The sequence below is a fragment of the Lissotriton vulgaris genome, chromosome 7 (assembly GCF_964263255.1).
Source record: "Lissotriton vulgaris chromosome 7, aLisVul1.2, whole genome shotgun sequence".
NCBI classification, from domain to species: Eukaryota; Metazoa; Chordata; class Amphibia; order Caudata; family Salamandridae; genus Lissotriton; species Lissotriton vulgaris.
The window spans coordinates 203,796,296-203,816,646 of NC_141695.1; the positions used below are offsets into that span (position 1 = coordinate 203,796,296).

The window sequence follows — 20,351 nt, forward strand, 5'->3', positions numbered from 1 at the left end:
TCTCGGACGCTTTTCTCTGGACCCTGAACCGCCATCTTGTCCATTCCCTTGTCCTTTCCCCTTTTTCCTCGTTTCCCCTTGTCGATCCTCTGATTTGCCTTTTCTTCATACCCTTGTATCTCTCCCACCCTCCCTTGGTGCTGTTACTATGTCCCCCCTCTGACCCCACTTAATGGAACTCTGCTCTCCTTGTTTTTTGGGTCTTGACCTGAGAAAATCTACTATTTGTATATATATGTATATAGAGATAACTCTAACCACTAGTATATGTAGTAGACCTGTACTCTCTACCATTCCTATGTGGCTCTTAGAGCTTATTCATTTGTATCTATTCCTTGAGTGACGTTACAACTTGTACATTTGCAACAAAAAAAATATTTGTTTGGATCTCCTCCTTGTGTGACTCTATAACTTGTACATTTGCAATTTTTTCTGTCTGTATCTCTTCCTTGTGTGACTTTACCACTTGTACATTTGCAATTTGTTCTTTTATGTAACTCATGTAACCCTAACTCCTTATGTATCGCAACTGGTTCTTATGTAAAGCGCTCTGACACCTTCGGGTAATGTTAGCGCTATATAAAATCGCATAAAATAAATAAATGGACTGTCGTGCAGCTCCTCTGAAGAGGGAGGGAAGCTGCGCGGCGCTTCTGTTTGCGGCTGTTGGATGGCGCAAGCGGCAGCCTTCAAACTGGACCAATACCCATACAACTCTACTGGGTGAGGTGGGTTTCACTTCTAAGGCTATTCTCACTTCCGCATTCCAGGGAAGGGAACTGAAACCTTACTTACCGACAAATAAACACAGAATAAACTCAGCTATCATTGTCTTCCTGTTCCACGAAAACTGCCCAGCCCTGAAATGAGAAGAAATGAAAAGTGAATCAAGCGGTATGACCTTCAACTTTCGTTGTGCCCACAACCTGGCAGCACTGCCGGGTGGGGTGGGGCTGTGCACATAGCTGGACCCCACTAACGCTTTCAGTGATTATTAATGAGTCTACACTGATTACTCATACTTAAGGGGTCTGGGGATGCAGGGGAGTACTGGGGACAGTACATAGAGGGAAGCATGGTCTAAGGATAGGGTGGGAATAATCATGGGAGAATGGTACTGGGGAGGGGACATAGAGAGAAGCATGGTATGAGGGGAGGGTGAGAGGAATCATGGGAGAATGGTACTGGGGACGCTACATAGAGGAAAGCATGGTATAAGGGAAGGGTGATAGGAATCATGGGAGAATGATACAGGGGAAGGGACATAGAAAAGCATGGTATAAGGGAAGGGTGAGAGGAATCATGTGAGAATGGTACTGGAGACGGGACAAAGAGGGAAGCTTGACATAAAGAAGGGTGAGAGGAATCATGGGAGAATGGTACTGGGGACGGGACATAGAGGGAAGCATGGTATAAGGTGAGGGTGAGTAGAATCATGGGAGAATGGGACTGGACATAGAGGGAAGCAAAGTATGAGGTAAGGGTGAGAGGAATCATGGGAGAATGGTACTGGGCATGGGATACAGAGAAGCATGGTATAAGGGAAGCATGAGAGAAATCATGGGAGAATGTTACTGGGGACGGGACAAAGAGGGAAGCTTGACATAAAGAAGGGTGAGAGGAATCATGGGAGAATGGTACTGGGGACGGGACATAGAGGGAAGCATGGTATAAGGTGAGGGTGAGTAGAATCATGGGAGAATGGGACTGGACATAGAGGGAAGCAAAGTATGAGGTAAGGGTGAGAGGAATCATGGGAGAATGGTACTGGGCATGGGATACAGAGAAGCATGGTATAAGGGAAGCATGAGAGGAATCATGGGAGAATGGTACTGGGGACAGGACATAGAGAGAAGCATGGTGTGAGGGAGGGTGGGAGAACTCATGGGAGAATTGTACTGGGACGGGACATAGAGAAGCATGGTATAAGGGAAGGGAGAAAGGAATCATGGGAGAATTGTACTGGGGACGGGACATAGAGAAGCATGGTATAAGGGAGGGGTAAGGAGAATGATATGAGGATGGTACTGGGGATGCAGGGCAGTACTGGAGACGTACAAGAATCCAGAGCACACTGTGTGTATCAAATCGAATTTCAATCTTCAAGTGGTCATACATATGGGATAGATCAGACCAAACGTAAATTTTCAAAAGTTTTATTAATCAACAGTGTTCTCTTCTCAGGAATCACTGTGCCTGTCACTCTAGCCTACACGTGTTTCATCACAGCATGTGGCTGTGAATCTTCAGGGCTAAAAGGGATGTATAAAGGACAAATGATAATAAAAAAATAATAATCAAAATGATAATTTAAAAACCATACACGAAGTATGTGTGGAGGGAAGGGACACCAGTGATGTGGATACCAACAAAGAAGGTGGGAGAAAGACAAAAAGTGACTTTTGCCATGTTTGTTCACATAAGGGTTCTTATAATTGTATATTCTCAACTCTATATCTGTGCAATAGATTTGTGTTTAGTGACATACGGCGTGTATACGGTTGGATAATCCTATAGTAAGTGAACAATAGTTCCAATCCTCAGTAATCAAACAATTGTGTTGTGGGGTGACTTGCCATTATTAAGTATTTCACTTTAGGTAGTCCAGAATTCAAACAACGTTATTTCATCTTGCCTGACACTCAAAGTTTTAAATAACCACATCCTACGAAGTTTGGCAGTACAATAAATACCCATTGACAAGGATGGCCCAAAGGGAAAATGTAGATAATTAGCCGTTTAACATGAAAAAAGCCATCCTCCATTAATTTGTTCTTTAATAAACCATAATCTCTACTATCATTGCATTGACGTTTTCACTACGTAAATTACATTTATACGTTTTGAGATCAATACCGTATGTTTACTCCTTACTACACCATTTATTCGATTAAATCCAATAACATAAATGATAACTAGCACAGTCACTAAGCAATTGTTGGTTTAAAGCCTGATTCTATAACATTATTCTCTGTCTATTTCTCCTAACTTCTCAGTAAGGATTTCCGTTCTATTCACGGCATACGAACAGTCAGAGCTGTGTCACCTAATTATATCACTACGGATCACTGAAATTTAAAGCTTGATTGTTACAATCTATGCACAGAATTTTACAAAAACGACGGGTTTAATTAGGCAGCTGCAAAAGAGAGCGTGAAAAAGGGGAGGCGGGGGGAGGGTTTTGTTTACCTGATCTTAATGATCGAGGCGCGTTGTCTGGAAGTAAAAATAAATAAACCACAATCAGAAAGAGGAAACGGGGATTGTTGGTACAATGAAAAAACGTTAACTGACAAGAGAATATATCCCGAATCACTCGTAAATTAGACTCACCGGGTGACCGGTGATAATTCCGACCCGGTCCTTATCGGGTAGTTTTCTGTTGGAACGAGAACGGCACCGATGGTGTTCGGTTGCCGTTAATAAAAGGTTGGGTGTAGTATTTCACAGCGTCAATAATATTTGGGCTGGAATTAAAACAAAAAGAATATGTTCCATGGGTAGATTTCGTAAATTATCTAGGCGTGTGGTGAAAGGCAGTGATCTCTGCGGAGATCGTTTAAAATCTTACCCGTTTGTTGCCCGTGGTTAAGCTTGGTGCAGCTTCAGTTTCCAAGTGCGGGAACAAACAAACAGCGGATCCCGCCCATTTAAAAAGGGCAGTTTCAAAAAAGACTAGAGTGCTCAGTGTGTGTAGTTGCTGGCAAGAAATGGAAGAGTTACTGCCATTTCAATCATAGCCCTGCTCTTATGCGGAATCACAATGACAGCCCAAAGAAAGGAAATAAAAAGGGAATTATAGGTTATAATACATATCGGGTCAGTACATTGATGAATTGATCCAAAGAAACTAAAAAAGGTGAAAAACGGTGGGGGGGGGGGGAATTATAAGTGTTTGTTAGGTCAAGATCAGTCGCATTTGTATCAGATGCATAAGAGAATGGTTAAATTAACGTCTAGCTCGGGCGCTCCGGCTCCTGAAAGAAAGCCATGTAAAAAGGGGTTCTGATTTCTAAAAAGTGGTTTCATAGTTATTGGAGCCCCCAGACTTGCCAAGATTTGTGTTTAAGGAAGCTAAAAAGAATGGTCATCTAAATTATTTATAATTTATTTTACAGCTGGCTAAGGGTATGGAAAATTGGTAAGAGTGACCCCTATAGGGGATTGGACTACTGTTAGAGTCCAACACGATAAATTGAAAGTAATTCAAATTGGTGTGGATGAACATTGGCAGAAAATTGAAGAACAACTCCCTAATGGGAGGAAAAGAAAACAGAACCGTCAAAATCTTGGATAACTAGTAGCGATGTAATCCCCTTCGGTAAGATGTTTCGGCATCATTTGCATGGTCATTACTTCTACATTGATTCACTTATTCATCATCAACTAACAGTTTAAACATGTCCTTGAAGAATGAAAATTCAAATGAATTCGGTTCAAAATAACAACAATTTTTTCATTTCTCATTAGAGTTTCAGCTGAACAATTCTTTACATACAGTATAAATACTTCCTGTCCGATAAAGGGATCATCCTATTAGTCAGATCCCAAGAAGAAATGCAGTTCATCATCCGTATTTTGTCTGTTGGTTGTATCTAGACGCATGATCCATAGTGCTTCTTGTCTTCTAAGGCGCAGTTCCCTGTTTCCACCTCTTACTGAAGGTTGTACCACATCAATGCCATAGAAGGTAAATGATTTGATATCTCCTTGTGAAGGACAAGAGGCCATATGTATAGCCATGGGGTATCTTGGGTCCTTGTTGGCATATGCTCTTGCGTGTTCTCTGATGCGTTCTTTAAGTGCCCTAATTGAGCTTCCCACATATCTGCTTTTGCAGGCACATTCGATGATGTACACAGTAAACTTTGTGTCGCAGTTAATGTTTGTGTTGATTGTATACTGTTTAGATCTGTGATCTCGGAATGTCTTGGTTCCATGGTTTGCCCATCTGCACATTGAGCACATACCGCATTTAAAGAAACCTTTAGATTTTTGGGTCAGCCAATCACAAGTCCTTGTAACTTTGGGCACAGTTGGGCTTAGTCTATTCTTGAGATTCCTACCTCTGCGAAAAGTTATTTGAGGATGATTTCCTATAGCGTTAGTTAATGTTCTGTCTGCACTAAGGATCCCCCAATGTTTATGAAAACTTTTACGTACTACAGGACTCAATTCATTGAAGTCAGTGACGAGTCTCACCGGTTGCTGACTGTTATCAGTTCTTGGGCGTCTGACTGCTAATGTTGATTCCCGGCTTGTTTTTTTTATCTTTTTGTCTGCTTTAGAAATGATTTGAGGATTATAACCTCTATTTGAAAACCTGGACTGCATATCTTGTATACATGTTTCAAATTCTTTTTCTTCGCTACAGTTCCGTCTTGCTCGCATAAATTCTCCATATGGGATTCCGTTTATTTGATGAGTAGGATGACAACTGTTGCTATGAAGAATTGAGTTACATGCTGTTTTTTTGCGGAATAATCTACTATGTAGAGTACCATCCTTGATGTATAGTTCTAAGTCTAGAAAGGACACCTTAGAAGTGCTGATATGTGTGGTGAATCGCATATTCATCTCATTGTCATTCAAATATACACAGAATTCCTTGAGTGTAGTTTCTGTTCCTGACCATATTAAAAGGCAATCGTCTATGTAGCGACCCCAGTACAATATGTAGTCAATCCATTTACTGCCCTTAATGCTCCAGATCATATCAGCTTCAAGAGCTCCCATGTAGATGTTAGCAAAAGATGGGGAAAACCTCGAGCCCATGGCTACTCCCCTTATTTGTCTGTACCATTTTTTATCAAATACAAAGAAATTTTGATTTAAAATGATGTCCATCATTGTTACCAGCATTTTGGTATGTTCAAGTAGTGTGATTCGTCTGGTGTTTAATGCTTTTGTAACAGCTCCCAATCCTAGGTCTGGTTCAATGGAAGTATAAAGCGAAACCACGTCAAGGGTCGCCATTATCAATCCAGGTTGCCATGTGATGTCTGTCAAAATACTCAAGATATGTTTGGAATCCTGTATATAGGATGGCAAATTTTTCACCAGTGGATTTAGGAATTTGTCAACGTATTGGGAGAGTCTTTCTGTTGGACCCCCAATCCCCGATACAATTGGTCTCCCTGGGGGAAAAGCAGCGGTTTTATGGATTTTCGGCAGGGTATATAGCCACGGATAAGATGGACGTGTGACTTTTAGGAACATGTATTCCGCATCGTTTATCAAACCCGCCTCCTTCCAATCTCTCAGATAGTTGTTAATTAGTATTGTTAAAGGACCCATTGGATTGCTGGGAATAGCTTGGTAACAAGAGTTGTCAGAAAGTTGAGAGAAAATTTCTGCATTGTAGTCTATTCTATTCATGACCACTACATTTCCCCCTTTGTCCGCTTCGCGGATGACAATGTCCTGGTTATCACTCAGAGTTTTTAATGCTATTCTCTCCTCTCTGGTTAGATTGTCTTTGTTTTTGTGTCCCTGTTTCAAGATTTTATTTTCATACTTGTTGATGTCTTCCAATACTAGTTTGTAAAAAGTGTCAATAGTGTTGCCACTAGGTAGTGTGGGTGTCCATTTAGATTTGTTTTTTAGACCACTATCTATCGTGCTGTTGGTCTTCAGTTCCAAGTCGGTTAGTAAGTCGTTGAATGAATTCGGAGGATCATCAAAATCCGTGATTGACAATAGTAGGTGTGATGCCAGGAACTCTTGAATACTTATAGGGTTGGTGGAAACCTCTTCTAGGTCTTCATTTGAAGTGGCACTTTCCGTTGGAGTGCCCCAGAAATGCTTCTTTAGTTTTAGTCCTCTGATGTATTTAAACAAATCAATCTTCATCCTACATGGATCACCTTGATCCGTAGGATTGAAACTGAGACCTTTGCTCAATAAAGAAATCATATGTCTGTCCAGGTTTACGGATGAAAGGTTAATCACCTGTACATCCTGATCAAGTGTATCTCTCACTTCTTGTTGCCGGACCTCAGTCTCTCTCTGTAATCGTCTTTGTCCTCCTCTCTGGCCTCTGCGGGTTTTGTGTAGGTTTGGTTTACTCTTGTGCGATTGGTTATTTTCATTGTCCTGACTTCCCGAGAAAAAGTATTGCTGGCTCCGGAGGTTGTTGGCATCGTTCTAGGATCCTGATTGGCGGTCGTGTTATCTTCTGGCTCACTCTCAGTTTCAGGAACACTACTGAGAGAAGTGTTGCTTGAGGATATATTGGACGCACCAGCTTTGGCAGTATGTTGGTTGCTAGCTGGTTTTTGGAATTGTTGGTCATATTTTTTGGCGAAGGTGAATACTCTGCCTTCCCGATAATCCGCTTCATCTCTGCGTATTTGTCTTGCTTTGCGGTCTTTAATGTCATTTTGATGCTTGATCAGGATCTCTTCCAGAATCTGGTATCGTAGCGCTGCATTGCCTCACAAGCTGCTTTTCACCTGCCTGCCTGTGCCTAGCTAGCGCTAAATATCTTTGTCGCTGTATTTTATTTGACTGTGCTGTGTTTAACGCGATCTGCGCATCAGCCTTCAGCGCTCCGCTCATTGCCTGCAAAGTTGCTTTTTGTCTTGCCTGCTTGTGCCCAGTTGCTATTGGACTCATTGGCGCTGTGTTGTGATAGTTTCTGCTGTTTTATCGTGGTTTGCGCGTTGTGCTCCGCTCTGTTCCCCCCCTCCGCCTCCATTTTGTTTATTTGTTGTGGTCGTCGTCCTCGTGTGCCCGCCCCGCCTCCCAGCTGAGACGCCCTCCCACTGACCAGAAGTAGCGCTCCTCACCCTTCGCTCACCGTGACTCGCTCCTCTCTGACGAGCCGAGTGGTCGCTCCCAGTGCCTCTGCTGAGACCTGGTATCGTAGCGCTGCATTGCCTCACAAGCTGCTTTTCACCTGCCTGCCTGTGCCTAGCTAGCGCTAAATATCTTTGTCGCTGTATTTTATTTGACTGTGCTGTGTTTAACGCGATCTGCGCATCAGCCTTCAGCGCTCCGCTCATTGCCTGCAAAGTTGCTTTTTGTCTTGCCTGCTTGTGCCCAGTTGCTATTGGACTCATTGGCGCTGTGTTGTGATAGTTTCTGCTGTTTTATCGTGGTTTGCGCGTTGTGCTCCGCTCTGTTCCCCCCCTCCGCCTCCATTTTGTTTATTTGTTGTGGTCGTCGTCCTCGTGTGCCCGCCCCGCCTCCCAGCTGAGACGCCCTCGCCCCTCCCCCTCCACTATCCATATATGACAGTAGTTCCCGCGCGCAGCGTCCACGCGCAGCGTTCGCGCCCAACCCGCGCCGAAGGTGCGCCAAAGGTAAGCCCGTCTACGCCCGTCCGCGCCTGGACCGCGCCCAGCGCCAGACCCCCTGTCCCCCGACCCTCCCAGCCCCCCCGCATTACCTACGATGCCGCCACCCTCCTAGCCCTTAACCCCGGCCGCTCCCCCAACTGCGTCCTAGCCACCCCTGGCCAAACCCATGGACCTTTCTCCTGCTACTCCTGCAAATTCAGCGGCACCGACAACATCTCCGCCGCGACCACACCACAGATTCCCGACCCCAACCACCTACAATGCATCCTTCTCAACACCCGATCAGTCCACAGGCACGCCATTGACCTATGGAATCTACTAGACACGATCTCTCCAGACGTCGCCTTCCTAACAGAAACATGGATGAACGCTTCCTCCGCCCCAGACATCACCATTGCCATCCCTGAAGACTATAAGATCACACGTAAGGACCGTACCGGCCACACAGGAGGAGGAATCGCTATCGTCCATAAGAATTCCATCCGAATCTCTACCAGCTCTGACGCCAACCTCGCCAACTCCGAACACCTTCACTTCCAGATCCACATCGACCCCAAGACCACACTCAGAGGCACCCTCCTCTACAGACCACCAGGACCCCGCGCAAAATTCAGTGAAGACATCACGGACTTCATTACTCCTCATGCGCTCCCCTCCAAAGATTACATCCTTCTGGGAGACCTCAACTTTCACCTCGAAAAGATCAACGACCACAACACCGCCACCCTCGTGGACAACCTCGCCAACCTCGGACTTAAACAACTAGTCACTTCCCCCACCCACATCGCAGGTCACACACTCGACCCCATCTTCACATCCAGCAACCATGTCTCCTTCAGCCACACTACGGACCTCCTCTGGACCGACCACAGCTGCGTTCACTTTACCTACAACAAGCCGAAACCCATCAACCACCCCCAACCTACCCTGCAAAGAAACTGGAACAAAATCACCACAGACCAAATCTCCGCATCGCTCCTTCGAAACTCCCCAGCCCTCTCTTCTAACGCCAACGAAGCCGCCACCAACCTCACCCTATGGTTATCCAACACCGCCGACACCTTAGCACCACTGAAAAAACGTCAAAGAAAACCTGGCAGCAAGAAAGCCTCATGGTTCAACGATGATCTCAAGAAGTCCAAGAAACTCTGCCGCTCCCTAGAAAATGCCTGGAAAAAAGACCCAACCACCAGCACCAAGGACGCCTTCAAAAGCGCCACCCGCACTCACCACCAACTGATCCGAAAAGCCAAGAAAACCGCATTCAAGGATCGACTTGACAACAACGCCCACAACAGCAAGGAACTTTTCAACATCGTCAAGGAATTCTCCAATCCCTCGGCCAACTCCAACGACATCACCCCCTCCCAAACCCTCTGTGACTCCCTAGCCTCTTTTTTCCACAACAAGATTGCAGACATCCACAACAGCTTTGACAACCTACCCGGAAACCAACCCACCCTACCATCTGCTGACCATCTTCCCCCCGTGAACACCCTTCACGCCTGGAATCCAATTTCCACTGAGGACACCATCCGCCTGATGAACTCCATCCACTCAGGATCCCCCAAAGACCCATGCCCTCACCACATCTTCAACAAAGCAGACTCCGTCATAGCACCGCACCTCCGAGACGTCATCAACTGCTCCTTCAACTCCGCTACCTTCCCAGAAAACTGGAAACACGCTGAACTCACCGCCCTTCTGAAAAAACCAACAGCGGACCCCACCGAACTCAAAAATTACCGCCCCATCTCGCTTCTTCCATTCCCGGCCAAAGTCATCGAGAAAGCCGTCAACAACCAGCTCGCCGCTTTCCTCGAAGCCAACAAATCCCTCGACCCCTCACAATCGGGATTCAGAGCAAAACACAGCACTGAGACCGCCCTCATCGCAGCAACTGACGACATTCGAACTCTACTGGACAATGGAGACACAGTCGCCCTCATCCTCCTCGACCTATCTGCTGCATTCGATACAGTCTGCCACAGCACCCTTCTTCAGCGCCTCAGAAACATCGGAATACAAGGAAAAGCACTTGATTGGATCACCTCCTTCCTCTCCGGAAGAACACAAAGAGTCCGCCTCCCACCATTCAAGTCCGAGGCCACTGAAGTCATCTGTGGCGTACCACAAGGATCCTCACTCAGTCCCACCCTCTTCAACGTATACATGAGCCCCCTCGCGGCCATCGCACGCCAACACAACCTCAACATCATCTCCTACGCAGATGACACCCAACTGATCCTATCACTCACCAAAGACCCCAACACCGCCAAAACTAACCTACACGAAGGAATGAAAGAAGTTGCCGAATGGATGAAACAAAGCCGTCTGAAACTGAACTCAGACAAAACAGAAGTCCTCATCTTAGGTACATCCCCCTCTGCTTGGGACGACTCCTGGTGGCCGGAAGCCCTCGGAAAAGCACCCATCCCGACAGACCACGCACGGAACCTAGGCGTTATCCTGGATTCTTCACTCTCAATGAACAGACAAGTCAACGCCGTATCCTCTTCCTGCTTCAACATTCTCCGCATGCTCAGAAAAACATTTCGCTGGATCCCCTCCGAAACAAGGAAAACAGTCACCCACGCTCTGGTCACGAGCCGACTGGACTACGGAAACACCCTCTACGCAGGTACCACCGCCAAACTCCAGAAGAAACTCCAACGAATCCAGAACGCCTCAGCCAGGATCATACTAGACATCCCACGCAACGAACACATCTCTGGTCACCTTAAAGACCTCCACTGGCTACCCGTCAATAAGAGGATCACCTTCCGACTGCTTACCCACGCACACAAATCACTCTACGACATCGGACCAGATTGCCTCAACTCTCGACTGTCCTTCTACACCCCCTCCCGCCAACTACGTTCTTCCAGCCAAGCCCTCGCCACTGTACCTCGCATCAACAAGACCACCATGGGAGGCAGATCCTTTTCATACCTGGCTGCTAAAACATGGAACTCACTCCCCGCTTACCTTCGCCTCACCCAGAACCACCTAGCGTTCAGAAAGCAGCTTAAAACGTGGATATTTGACAAATAATCCTCCTCCCCTTCCTAAGCGCCTTGAAACCCTCTGGGTATGTAGTGCGCTATACAAATTTTATGACTTGACTTGACTTGACTATCTCCTTCTCTAGTTCCACAATTTCTGCCTGTAATTTCGTTACTTTTCGGTCTGCATTTTCTATTAAAATTCTCATCAAGTTGGTGGAATTCATGGTTACTGATTCCTCCCATTTGTTTAGGAGGTCGTCATCGAGGTCATCAAAGGTAGGAAAGGTTTGTGATCGAAGACCTCTCGGAATTCTTTGTACCCTCAGATATTGTTTCAATGTTGCGCCATCCCACCAGCGTGAATTTTCTGTTTTTTTAAGTCTTTCTAGTTTAAGAAATTTTTGTTTTAAGCTGGTTCCTTTTTGTTGATTTCCACTTGTATTGGTAGTAGTTGGATGTGTACCTTTAGAAAGATTTGCAAACATCTCGGAGGCGATCTTATCCCTATCCATTTTGAATCTGGTAGTAAGTAGATCGAAGACCGTAGTGGCTGCCTTTCTGAGTCAAGAATTTTTGTACAATCTGTGAACAGGTTTTTTTTAATGTTCAGAAATTTGGCGCTCAACTTCTCACGGTAAAGTTTCAGAGTATTTCAGCTTAAAGTAGGTGCTTCTTGGCCAGAGGAAAACCTTAACCTCTGTAAGAGAAGAGGATCAGGGACCTCCCTCTTATTGCAATTGTACAAGATTCCAGAGCACACTGTGTGTATCAAATCGAATTTCAATCTTCAAGTGGTCATACATATGGGATAGATCAAACCAAACGTAAATTTTCAAAAGTTTTATTAATCAACAGTGTTCTCTTCTCAGGAATCACTGTGCCTGTCACTCTAGCCTACACGTGTTTCATCACAGCATGTGGCTGTGAATCTTCAGGGCTAAAAGGGATGTATAAAGGACAAATGATAATAAAAAAATAATAATCAAAATGATAATTTAAAAACCATACACGAAGTATGTGTGGAGGGAAGGGACACCAGTGATGTGGATACCAACAAAGAAGGTGGGAGAAAGACAAAAAGTGACTTTTGCTATGTTTGTTCACATAAGGGTTCTTATAATTGTATATTCTCAACTCTATATCTGTGCAATAGATTTGTGTTTACTGACATACGGCGTGTATACGGTTGGATAATCCTATAGTAAGTGAACAATAGTTCCAATCCTCAGTAATCAAACAATTGTGTTGTGGGGTGACTTGCCATTATTAAGTATTTCACTTTAGGTAGTCCAGAATTCAAACAACGTGATTTCATCTTGCCTGACACTCAAAGTTTTAAATAACCACATCCTACGAAGTTTGGCAGTACAATAAATACCCATTGACAAGGATGGCCCAAAGGGAAAATGTAGATAATTAGCCGTTTAACATGAAAAAAGCCATCCTCCATTAATTTGTTCTTTAATAAACCATAATCTCTACTATCATTGCATTGACGTTTTCAGTACGTAAATTACATTTATACGTTTTGAGATCAATACAGTATGTTTACTCCTTACTACACCATTTATTCGATTAAATCCAATAACATAAATGATAACTAGCACAGTCACTAAGCAATTGTTGGTTTAAAGCCTGATTCTATAACATTATTCTCTGTCTATTTCTCCTAACTTATCAGTAAGGATTTCCGTTCTATTCATGGCATACGAACAGTCAGAGCTGTGTCACCTAATTATATCACTACGGATAACTGAAATTTAAAGCTTGATCGTTACAATCTATGCACAGAATTTTACAAAAACGACGGGTTTAATTAGGCAGCTGCAAAAGAGAGCGTGAAAAAGGGGAGGCGGGGGGAGGGTTTTGTTTACCTGATCTTGATGATCGAGGCGCGTTGTCTGGAAGTAAAAATAAATAAACCACAATCAGAAAGAGGAAACGGGGATTGTTGGTACAATGAAAAAACGTTAACTGACAAGAGAATATATCCCGAATCACTCGTAAATTAGACTCACCGGGTGACCGGTGATAATTCCGACCCGGCCCTTATCGGGTAGTTTTCTGTTGGAACGAGAACGGCACCGATGGTGTTCGGTTGCCGTTAATAAAAGGTTGGGTGTAGTATTTCACAGCGTCAATAATATTTGGGCTGGAATTAAAACAAAAAGAATATGTTCCATGGGTAGATTTCGTAAATTATCTAGCCGTGTGGTGAAAGGCAGTGATCTCTGCGGAGATCGTTTAAAATCTTACCCGTTTGTTGCCCGTGGTTAAGCTTGGTGCAGCTTCAGTTTCCAAGTGCGGGAACAAACAAACAGCGGATCCCGCCCATTTAAAAAGGGCAGTTTCAAAAAAGACTAGAGTGCTCAGTGTGTGTAGTTGCTGGCAAGAAATGGAAGAGTTACTGCCATTTCAATCATAGCCCTGCTCTTATGCGGAATCACAATGACATCCCAAAGAAAGGAAATAAAAAGGGAATTATAGGTTATAATACATATCGGGTCAGTACATTGATGAATTGATCCAAAGAAACTAAAAAAGGTGAAAAACGGTGGGGGGGGGGCGAAAATTATAAGTGTTTGTTAGGTCAAGATCAGTCGCATTTGTATCAGATGCATAAGAGAATGGTTAAATTAACGTCTAGCTCGGGCGCTCCGGCTCCTGAAAGAAAGCCATGTAAAAAGGGGTTCTGATTTCTAAAAAATGGTTTCATAGTTATTGGAGCCCCCAGACTTGCCAAGATTTGTGTTTAAGGAAGCTAAAAAGAATGGTCATCTAAATTATTTATAATTTATTTTACAGCTGGCTAAGGGTATGGAAAATTGGTAAGAGTGACCCCTATAGGGGATTGGACTACTGTTAGAGTCCAACACGATAAATTGAAAGTAATTCAAATTGGTGTGGATGAACATTGGCAGAAAATTGAAGAACAACTCCCTAATGGGAGGAAAAGAAATCAGAACCGTCAAAATCTTGGATAACTAGTAGCGATGTAATCCCCTTCGGTAAGATGTTTCGGCATCATTTGCATGGTCATTACTTCTACATTGATTCACTTATTCATCATCAACTAACAGTTTAAACATGTCCTTGAAGAATGAAAATTCAAATGAATTCGGTTCAAAATAACAACAATTTTTTCATTTCTCATTAGAGTTTCAGCTGAACAATTCTTTACATACAGTATAAATACTTCCTGTCCGATAAAGGGATCATCCTATTAGTCAGATCCCAAGAAGAAATGCAGTTCATCATCCGTATTTTGTCCTCTGTTGGTTGTATCTAGACGCATGATCCATAGTGCTTCTTGTCTTCTAAGGCGCAGTTCCCTGTTTCCACCTCTTACTGAAGGTTGTACCACATCAATGCCATAGAAGGTAAATGATTTGATATCTCCTTGTGAAGGACAAGAGGCCATATGTATAGCCATGGGGTATCTTGGGTCCTTGTTGGCATATGCTCTTGCGTGTTCTCTGATGCGTTCTTTAAGTGCCCTAATTAAGCTTCCCACATATCTGCTTTTGCAGGCACATTCGATGATGTACACAGTAAACTTTGTGTCGCAGTTAATGTTTGTGTTGATTGTATACTGTTTAGATCTGTGATCTCGGAATGTCTTTGTTCCATGGTTTGCCCATCTGCACATTGAGCACATACCGCATTTAAAGAAACCTTTAGATTTTTGAGTCAGCCAATCACAAGTCCTTGTAACTTTGGGCACAGTTGGGCTTAGTCTGTTCTTGAGATTCCTACCTCTGCGAAAAGTTATTTGAGGATGATTTCCCAGCCGCGTAGCTAGGGGGGGGCGAGGGGGGCGGTCCGCCCCGGGCGGCACTATTCTGGGGGTGGCAGGCCGCGTGACTCGTTGCAGTGGCCTTTTTAAAAGTGAAATCATTAAGAAAGTTCTGAGTTCAGCTTCCCTGATTTCAGCCCTGGGTCCCAGTAGTTTATAATACTGAAAGTCCCTGGCCTGACCTCTGATGACGCACAGCAGCCTCGCTGATTGCAAGCAGCCTGGGTGCTTTAAGCAGAAGTCCAGGGTTTCCAATGCTGCTTGTCAATCAGCGAGGGTACACCTCCATAACCCCACCCCATCCTGCCTGGGAAGAGCTGCTGTGCACCCGAGGCTGCCTACGAGTACGACCGGGCCTGATCTGCAGCACACGTGCTTTTTGTAAAAACAAGCAGCAGACTAGCTCGGATCGGAGGAGGCTGGCACTGGCAGTTCGTATCAGAGCAGAGGCAAGTTTAATTTAATTATTCTACAGCACATTTGCGTTCTCTAAAGCAGCATGTTTGCATCAAAATACATACGTGGACATGGAGACACCCATGCTGCACTCATAAAGCGTCTCCCTGATGCATAGTAATGCAGGCAGCACTATGCACTGCCTCACGTTTCTTTAAGGTGAAAGTCCCACACAAAGCCTCGCAAATCTTGATTTCCGTGGCGCAAAATCCAACAATGATTTTGCACTGGGGCTGCACCACAGAGGGGGGAATCTGCTGCGAAATCTCAGTGAATCTGGACCTCGAACCCTGCTGAAGTGTGACACACAAAATGTGTAGTGCGCCTGTCAGAGGACTCGTGACGCGGATCCTATGCACAGCGCATGTACCAGGCCGAGCAGAAAGGTGCTAATGTGCACACTTTGCACATCTCTTCATACATTCACGAAGCGCTTTACGTGTTTCTTGATTCATTTATTCATGCCATAATTGACATGTTCACCCATTCAAGCCATGCTTTACTTGTCTCTTCATTTATTCACATAACGCTTACGTGTCTCTTCATTCATTCACTTATGCCACACTTTACATGCCCAGTTATTCATGCCATGCTTTATGCCTCTTCATTCATTCAAGACGCGCTGTACGTGATTCTTCATTCATTCACTCATGCCACATTTTCATGTCCAGTAATTCATGCAGATCTTTACACGTCTCGTCATTCATTCATGACATACTTTAGATGTTTCTTCATTCATTCACTTATGCCACACATTATGTGTCCATGTATTCATTTATTTTTTTTTTAAATATATTTTTATTGCAGGAATTAGTAAATCGTTACAATATCGACCAGCATTGTATCACAAGCAATATCAACATAGTAAAACCCACTGGCCCCCCACCGTAAGTTTCGTACACAGCCAACCGGCCCACAACCCTGGGGTCGGGCGGCGATATGCAATGGGGGCTCAGCAGGACGCTTGAGCTGGTCCGGATGATCCACTGTCCGTCATCTGCTTTTCCAAACAAGCCTATAAACCCAAAAGAAACCCCCACCCTCAAAATACTACTAACCAAAAGAAACCCCACCCAACCCCGCCACTAGCGCCTGGGAGCCACCGTCACAGGATCTGCCATGGGACCCACGGGGACAACAATAGGACTAACAGTGCAAATGTTTACCGGGACTCGGGGCGAGTCGCTTCTTCACCTTCAGAGTCGCTGGGGGCACAATAATCCCTGAGGGCCTGCACCAACATTTCCCACTCCAACGCGGCCTCCTGCGCCTTCTCATTACGCTGCCTCCAAGCCAGTTGATATCTCAGCGCGCTCTCCCCCGCCGCCCACTTCAAAAGCTCACTGTGCCATCTGCTGCCTGTCGGACCAACTCGTGCCTTCCAGTTCCTGGTCACCTCTCGTTTAGCAAGGAGGAGCCCTAGGTCGATAAACTTACTAGAAATTTTATTCCTGGGGGTATGGGGGAACCAGTGTAGGAGCCCCACCGCCGCATCAAATGATAAGGATCTCCCCGTCACCTCCTCCAGGGTCTTCCCTACTTCCTGCCAGTAAGACGACAATCCCGGACAGGCCCATAACATATGTAGGAGGTCCGCTTCCTGAGCTGGGCACCTAGGGCATTCCGCCGAATTCGTGGCAAAATACCGCCTAATTTTCACTGGGGTCAGGTACGCTCTATGGAGCACGTAATAGTGGACTAGCTGGAAACGGGCGTTACGTGTGCCCTTCCAGGCTCGTCTCACCAACTGGGCCCAGGTCGTCTCCGGGATCTCCCTGCCAATGTCCTCCTCCCAGCGGTTTCTCAGAGTGGTGAGGGGAGCCAACCCTTCGTTAATCAACCTGCCGTAAAGGCAAGTGACCGCCTTCACCGTGCCCGCAGACATCATCACGTACTGGCACACCTGAGATAAGGGGGGTTCCTCCTGCCCGCTCTTCCAGTGTGCCTGGATTGCTCGGACAATGGCCGAGTGCAGCAGAAAATCACCACGGGGGATCTCGAAGCGGTCGATAAGATCCTGGAAGGACAAGAGCACTCCGTCCTCGTACAGATCTCCAACCAGCTGTAAGCCGGCATCCTCCCAGGCCGCCAAACGTGACCAATCCCCTCCATGGGGGAGGGCCGTCAGCATCCCCAACGGTATTTCAGGCGCATATGGTGTTCTCAGTTGGCCTCGGGCGTGAGCCCGATTCCAACACAGGCGGACAGTCCGCTCCTCCATCGACAAATCCCGCAGGGCCAAACGTTGTCGCAGCGCTACAAAGGAGAGAACATGCCTGGCCATGCCCGTTCCCCTCCTGTCTTCCGGGCCCCGGAATTCCCTGGCGATCTCCTGGGTGAGGGTCTGGAGCTGCGCCGCTAGATAATACTTTTCAAAGTCCGGCACCGCGAGCCCCCCCTCGTCCTTCGGCCTCATCAAGGTTTTGAGGGCTACCCGCCGGCGGCCCGACCCCCAGAGGAATCCGACCACCATAGAGCGTAACAGTCGAAACGTGGCCGGTGGGACCCAGATCGGTAGAGTCCGAAAGTAATATAATAGCCGGGGAAGCGCCACCATTTTAAGCAGGGCGATCCGTCCCGCCACCGAAAGCGGCAGCGTGGCCCAAAAGTCCATGCAGCCTCGGAGTGCTCGAATGCTGCGGGCAATGTTCCCATCCAGGAGGTCGGGTTGGTCGTGATAGACGAACACCCCAAGATACTTAAAGCAGTCGGGTTCCCATCTAATCTCCCTATGTAGGGTAGGGGCGGGAGCACCTTTGCGTACCGGAAAGAGACAGGTCTTGGACCAGTTTACTCGGAGGCCCGAGACCTCCCCAAACTCTGTGAGCGCCACCGCCGCTCCACGTAAAGCGTCGAGCGGGTCCTCTAGGAAGAGCAACAGGTCGTCCGCATACAGCGAAACATAATGCGGGCCCGCAGGCGTCCACAAGCCCGTATAGTGGGCTCCCGATCGGAGGTGCAGCGCGAGTGGCTCCACCGCCAGCGCAAAGAGAAGTGGTGACAATGAACACCCTTGCCGCGTGCCTCGTTCTACCGGATACTGTGAGGAAATCAGTGGACCCGCCCGGACCCTGGCTGATGCAGAGGCATAGAGAACCGCGGTCCACCTGACAAAGCCCTCCCCGAGGCCAAATCTCCGCAGCACCGTGCAGAGGTAGTCCCACTCGAGGCTATCAAAAGCCTTCTCTAGGTCCACCGACAAGACGACCGGGGACGGGGCATCTACAAATGGTTCCCCCAGCAAACGGAACAGCCTGCGAATATTCATAGTCGTGTTTCGCCGTGGGATGAAACCAGCTTGGTCGTCATGCACCAGGGAACTCATGTGTCCCAGCAGCCTCGAGGCCAAGATGCTGCTCAGTATTTTATAGTCCACCGTCAACATCGATAGGGGACGGTAAGACCCCGGGTCGGACGAGTCTCGTCCCGGTTTGAGGAGAGGAACCACCAGCGCCTCACACATCGAGCTCGGGAGTCGCCCCAGTCTCTTCGCCTCCCTGTAGACCACCAACAATCGAGGGGCTAGGAGATCAGCGTAAGCTGCATAAAACTCCACGGGTAGGCCATCCAGGCCCGGGGTCTTGTTTCTCGCCATTCGTTTAATGGCGCCGCGGATCTCCCCCAATGCAATGTCGGACCCCAGGGCCTTCGCCACTTCTTGCTCCACTGCGCGGAGCTCCAGTGGACGTAGATAATTATCGAGCCGGGCAGGGTCTCGTGCGGAGCGACTGCGGTACAAACGTTCATAATAATGCCGGAAGCAGCTAAGAATCTCCGGTTGAGTGTGTACCTGGGTGCCGTTTGCCTCACGCATACTTGTCGTCAATTGGGACTGGCGCGTAGGGTTGGCCAACCATGCCAGCAGCGCGCTCGATCTGTCCCCCTCTGCGATGGATCGGACCGTATAGGCTTTATAATCAAAACAGCGAAGCCGTTCAACCTCTGCCGCTACCTTTTCCCTCGCCTCCGCCGTTCGTACCTGCAATTCCGGGTGCCCAGGGCGGCGAATTTCAAGCTCGCGGAGTTGCTGGTCCGCTGCATCTAAGTCAGCCAGAATAACGCGCCTCATGCCCACTTTCTTAGAAATACAGTAACCCCTCACCACTACCTTAAAAGCGTCCCATTCTAACGCTCGTGTACTCGCGGTGCCGCCGTTGGACGCAAAATATTCCAATATCTTGTCTCCCAGGTCCGCTCTGAAAACACTGTCCTCAAGAATCTCGGGTCGCAGCTTCCAGGTGGGGACCGCCGGCGCCCCGGGGAACCAGCGAAGGTCCAGCAGGAGTGGGTTATGGTCTGAAATGGTTCTGGACAAGTACTCAGATCGGATCGCTGCCGAAACCAGTTCGGGCGACCCAAGAAAGCCATCCAGTCGGACATGCAACTCATGCAGGCCCGAGAAGTATGAATAATCCCTAGATGCGGGATGATGCGCCCTCCAGATGTCCGTCAAACCCCATCGGGTCTGCCAATCCTGACGACCCTTAGCCGTGCGACGAACCGGAGAATCGGGAAGTGGGGGATGGGAGCGGTCAATATCCACGTCCACTACGGAGTTGAAGTCTCCCCCAAGCAGAAGGGGCCCGGAGAAGAAGTGGGCCAACGAGCCCGATAACCTGGAAAGGAAGGCAGTCTGGTCCACATTAGGAGCGTACACACAGCAAACGTTCAAGTCCCTCCCTCCTAGAGTGCCCGAGATGGCCACGTAACGCCCCTCTGGATCTATCTCTGTTCTCGTGACCTGGAAGGGGACCCCCGCTCTGATCCATATTAGCGCCCCTCTGGCAT

The 20,351-nt window shown here is 46.9% G+C and overlaps 1 protein-coding gene across 2 annotated transcripts in view; it reads right to left on the reverse strand.

Moving 5' to 3' along the window:
* LOC147701197 (B-cell receptor CD22-like) overlaps positions 1 to 20,351 on the reverse strand; it is a 339,266-nt gene that overhangs the window by 239,030 nt on the left and 79,885 nt on the right. For both annotated transcript variants that reach the window (XM_086929941.1, XM_086929942.1), the window contains exon 2: positions 796 to 860. In XM_086929941.1, the coding sequence (XP_086786067.1) occupies positions 796 to 860 (65 nt within the window). The remainder of the gene's footprint in view (positions 1 to 795; positions 861 to 20,351) is intronic.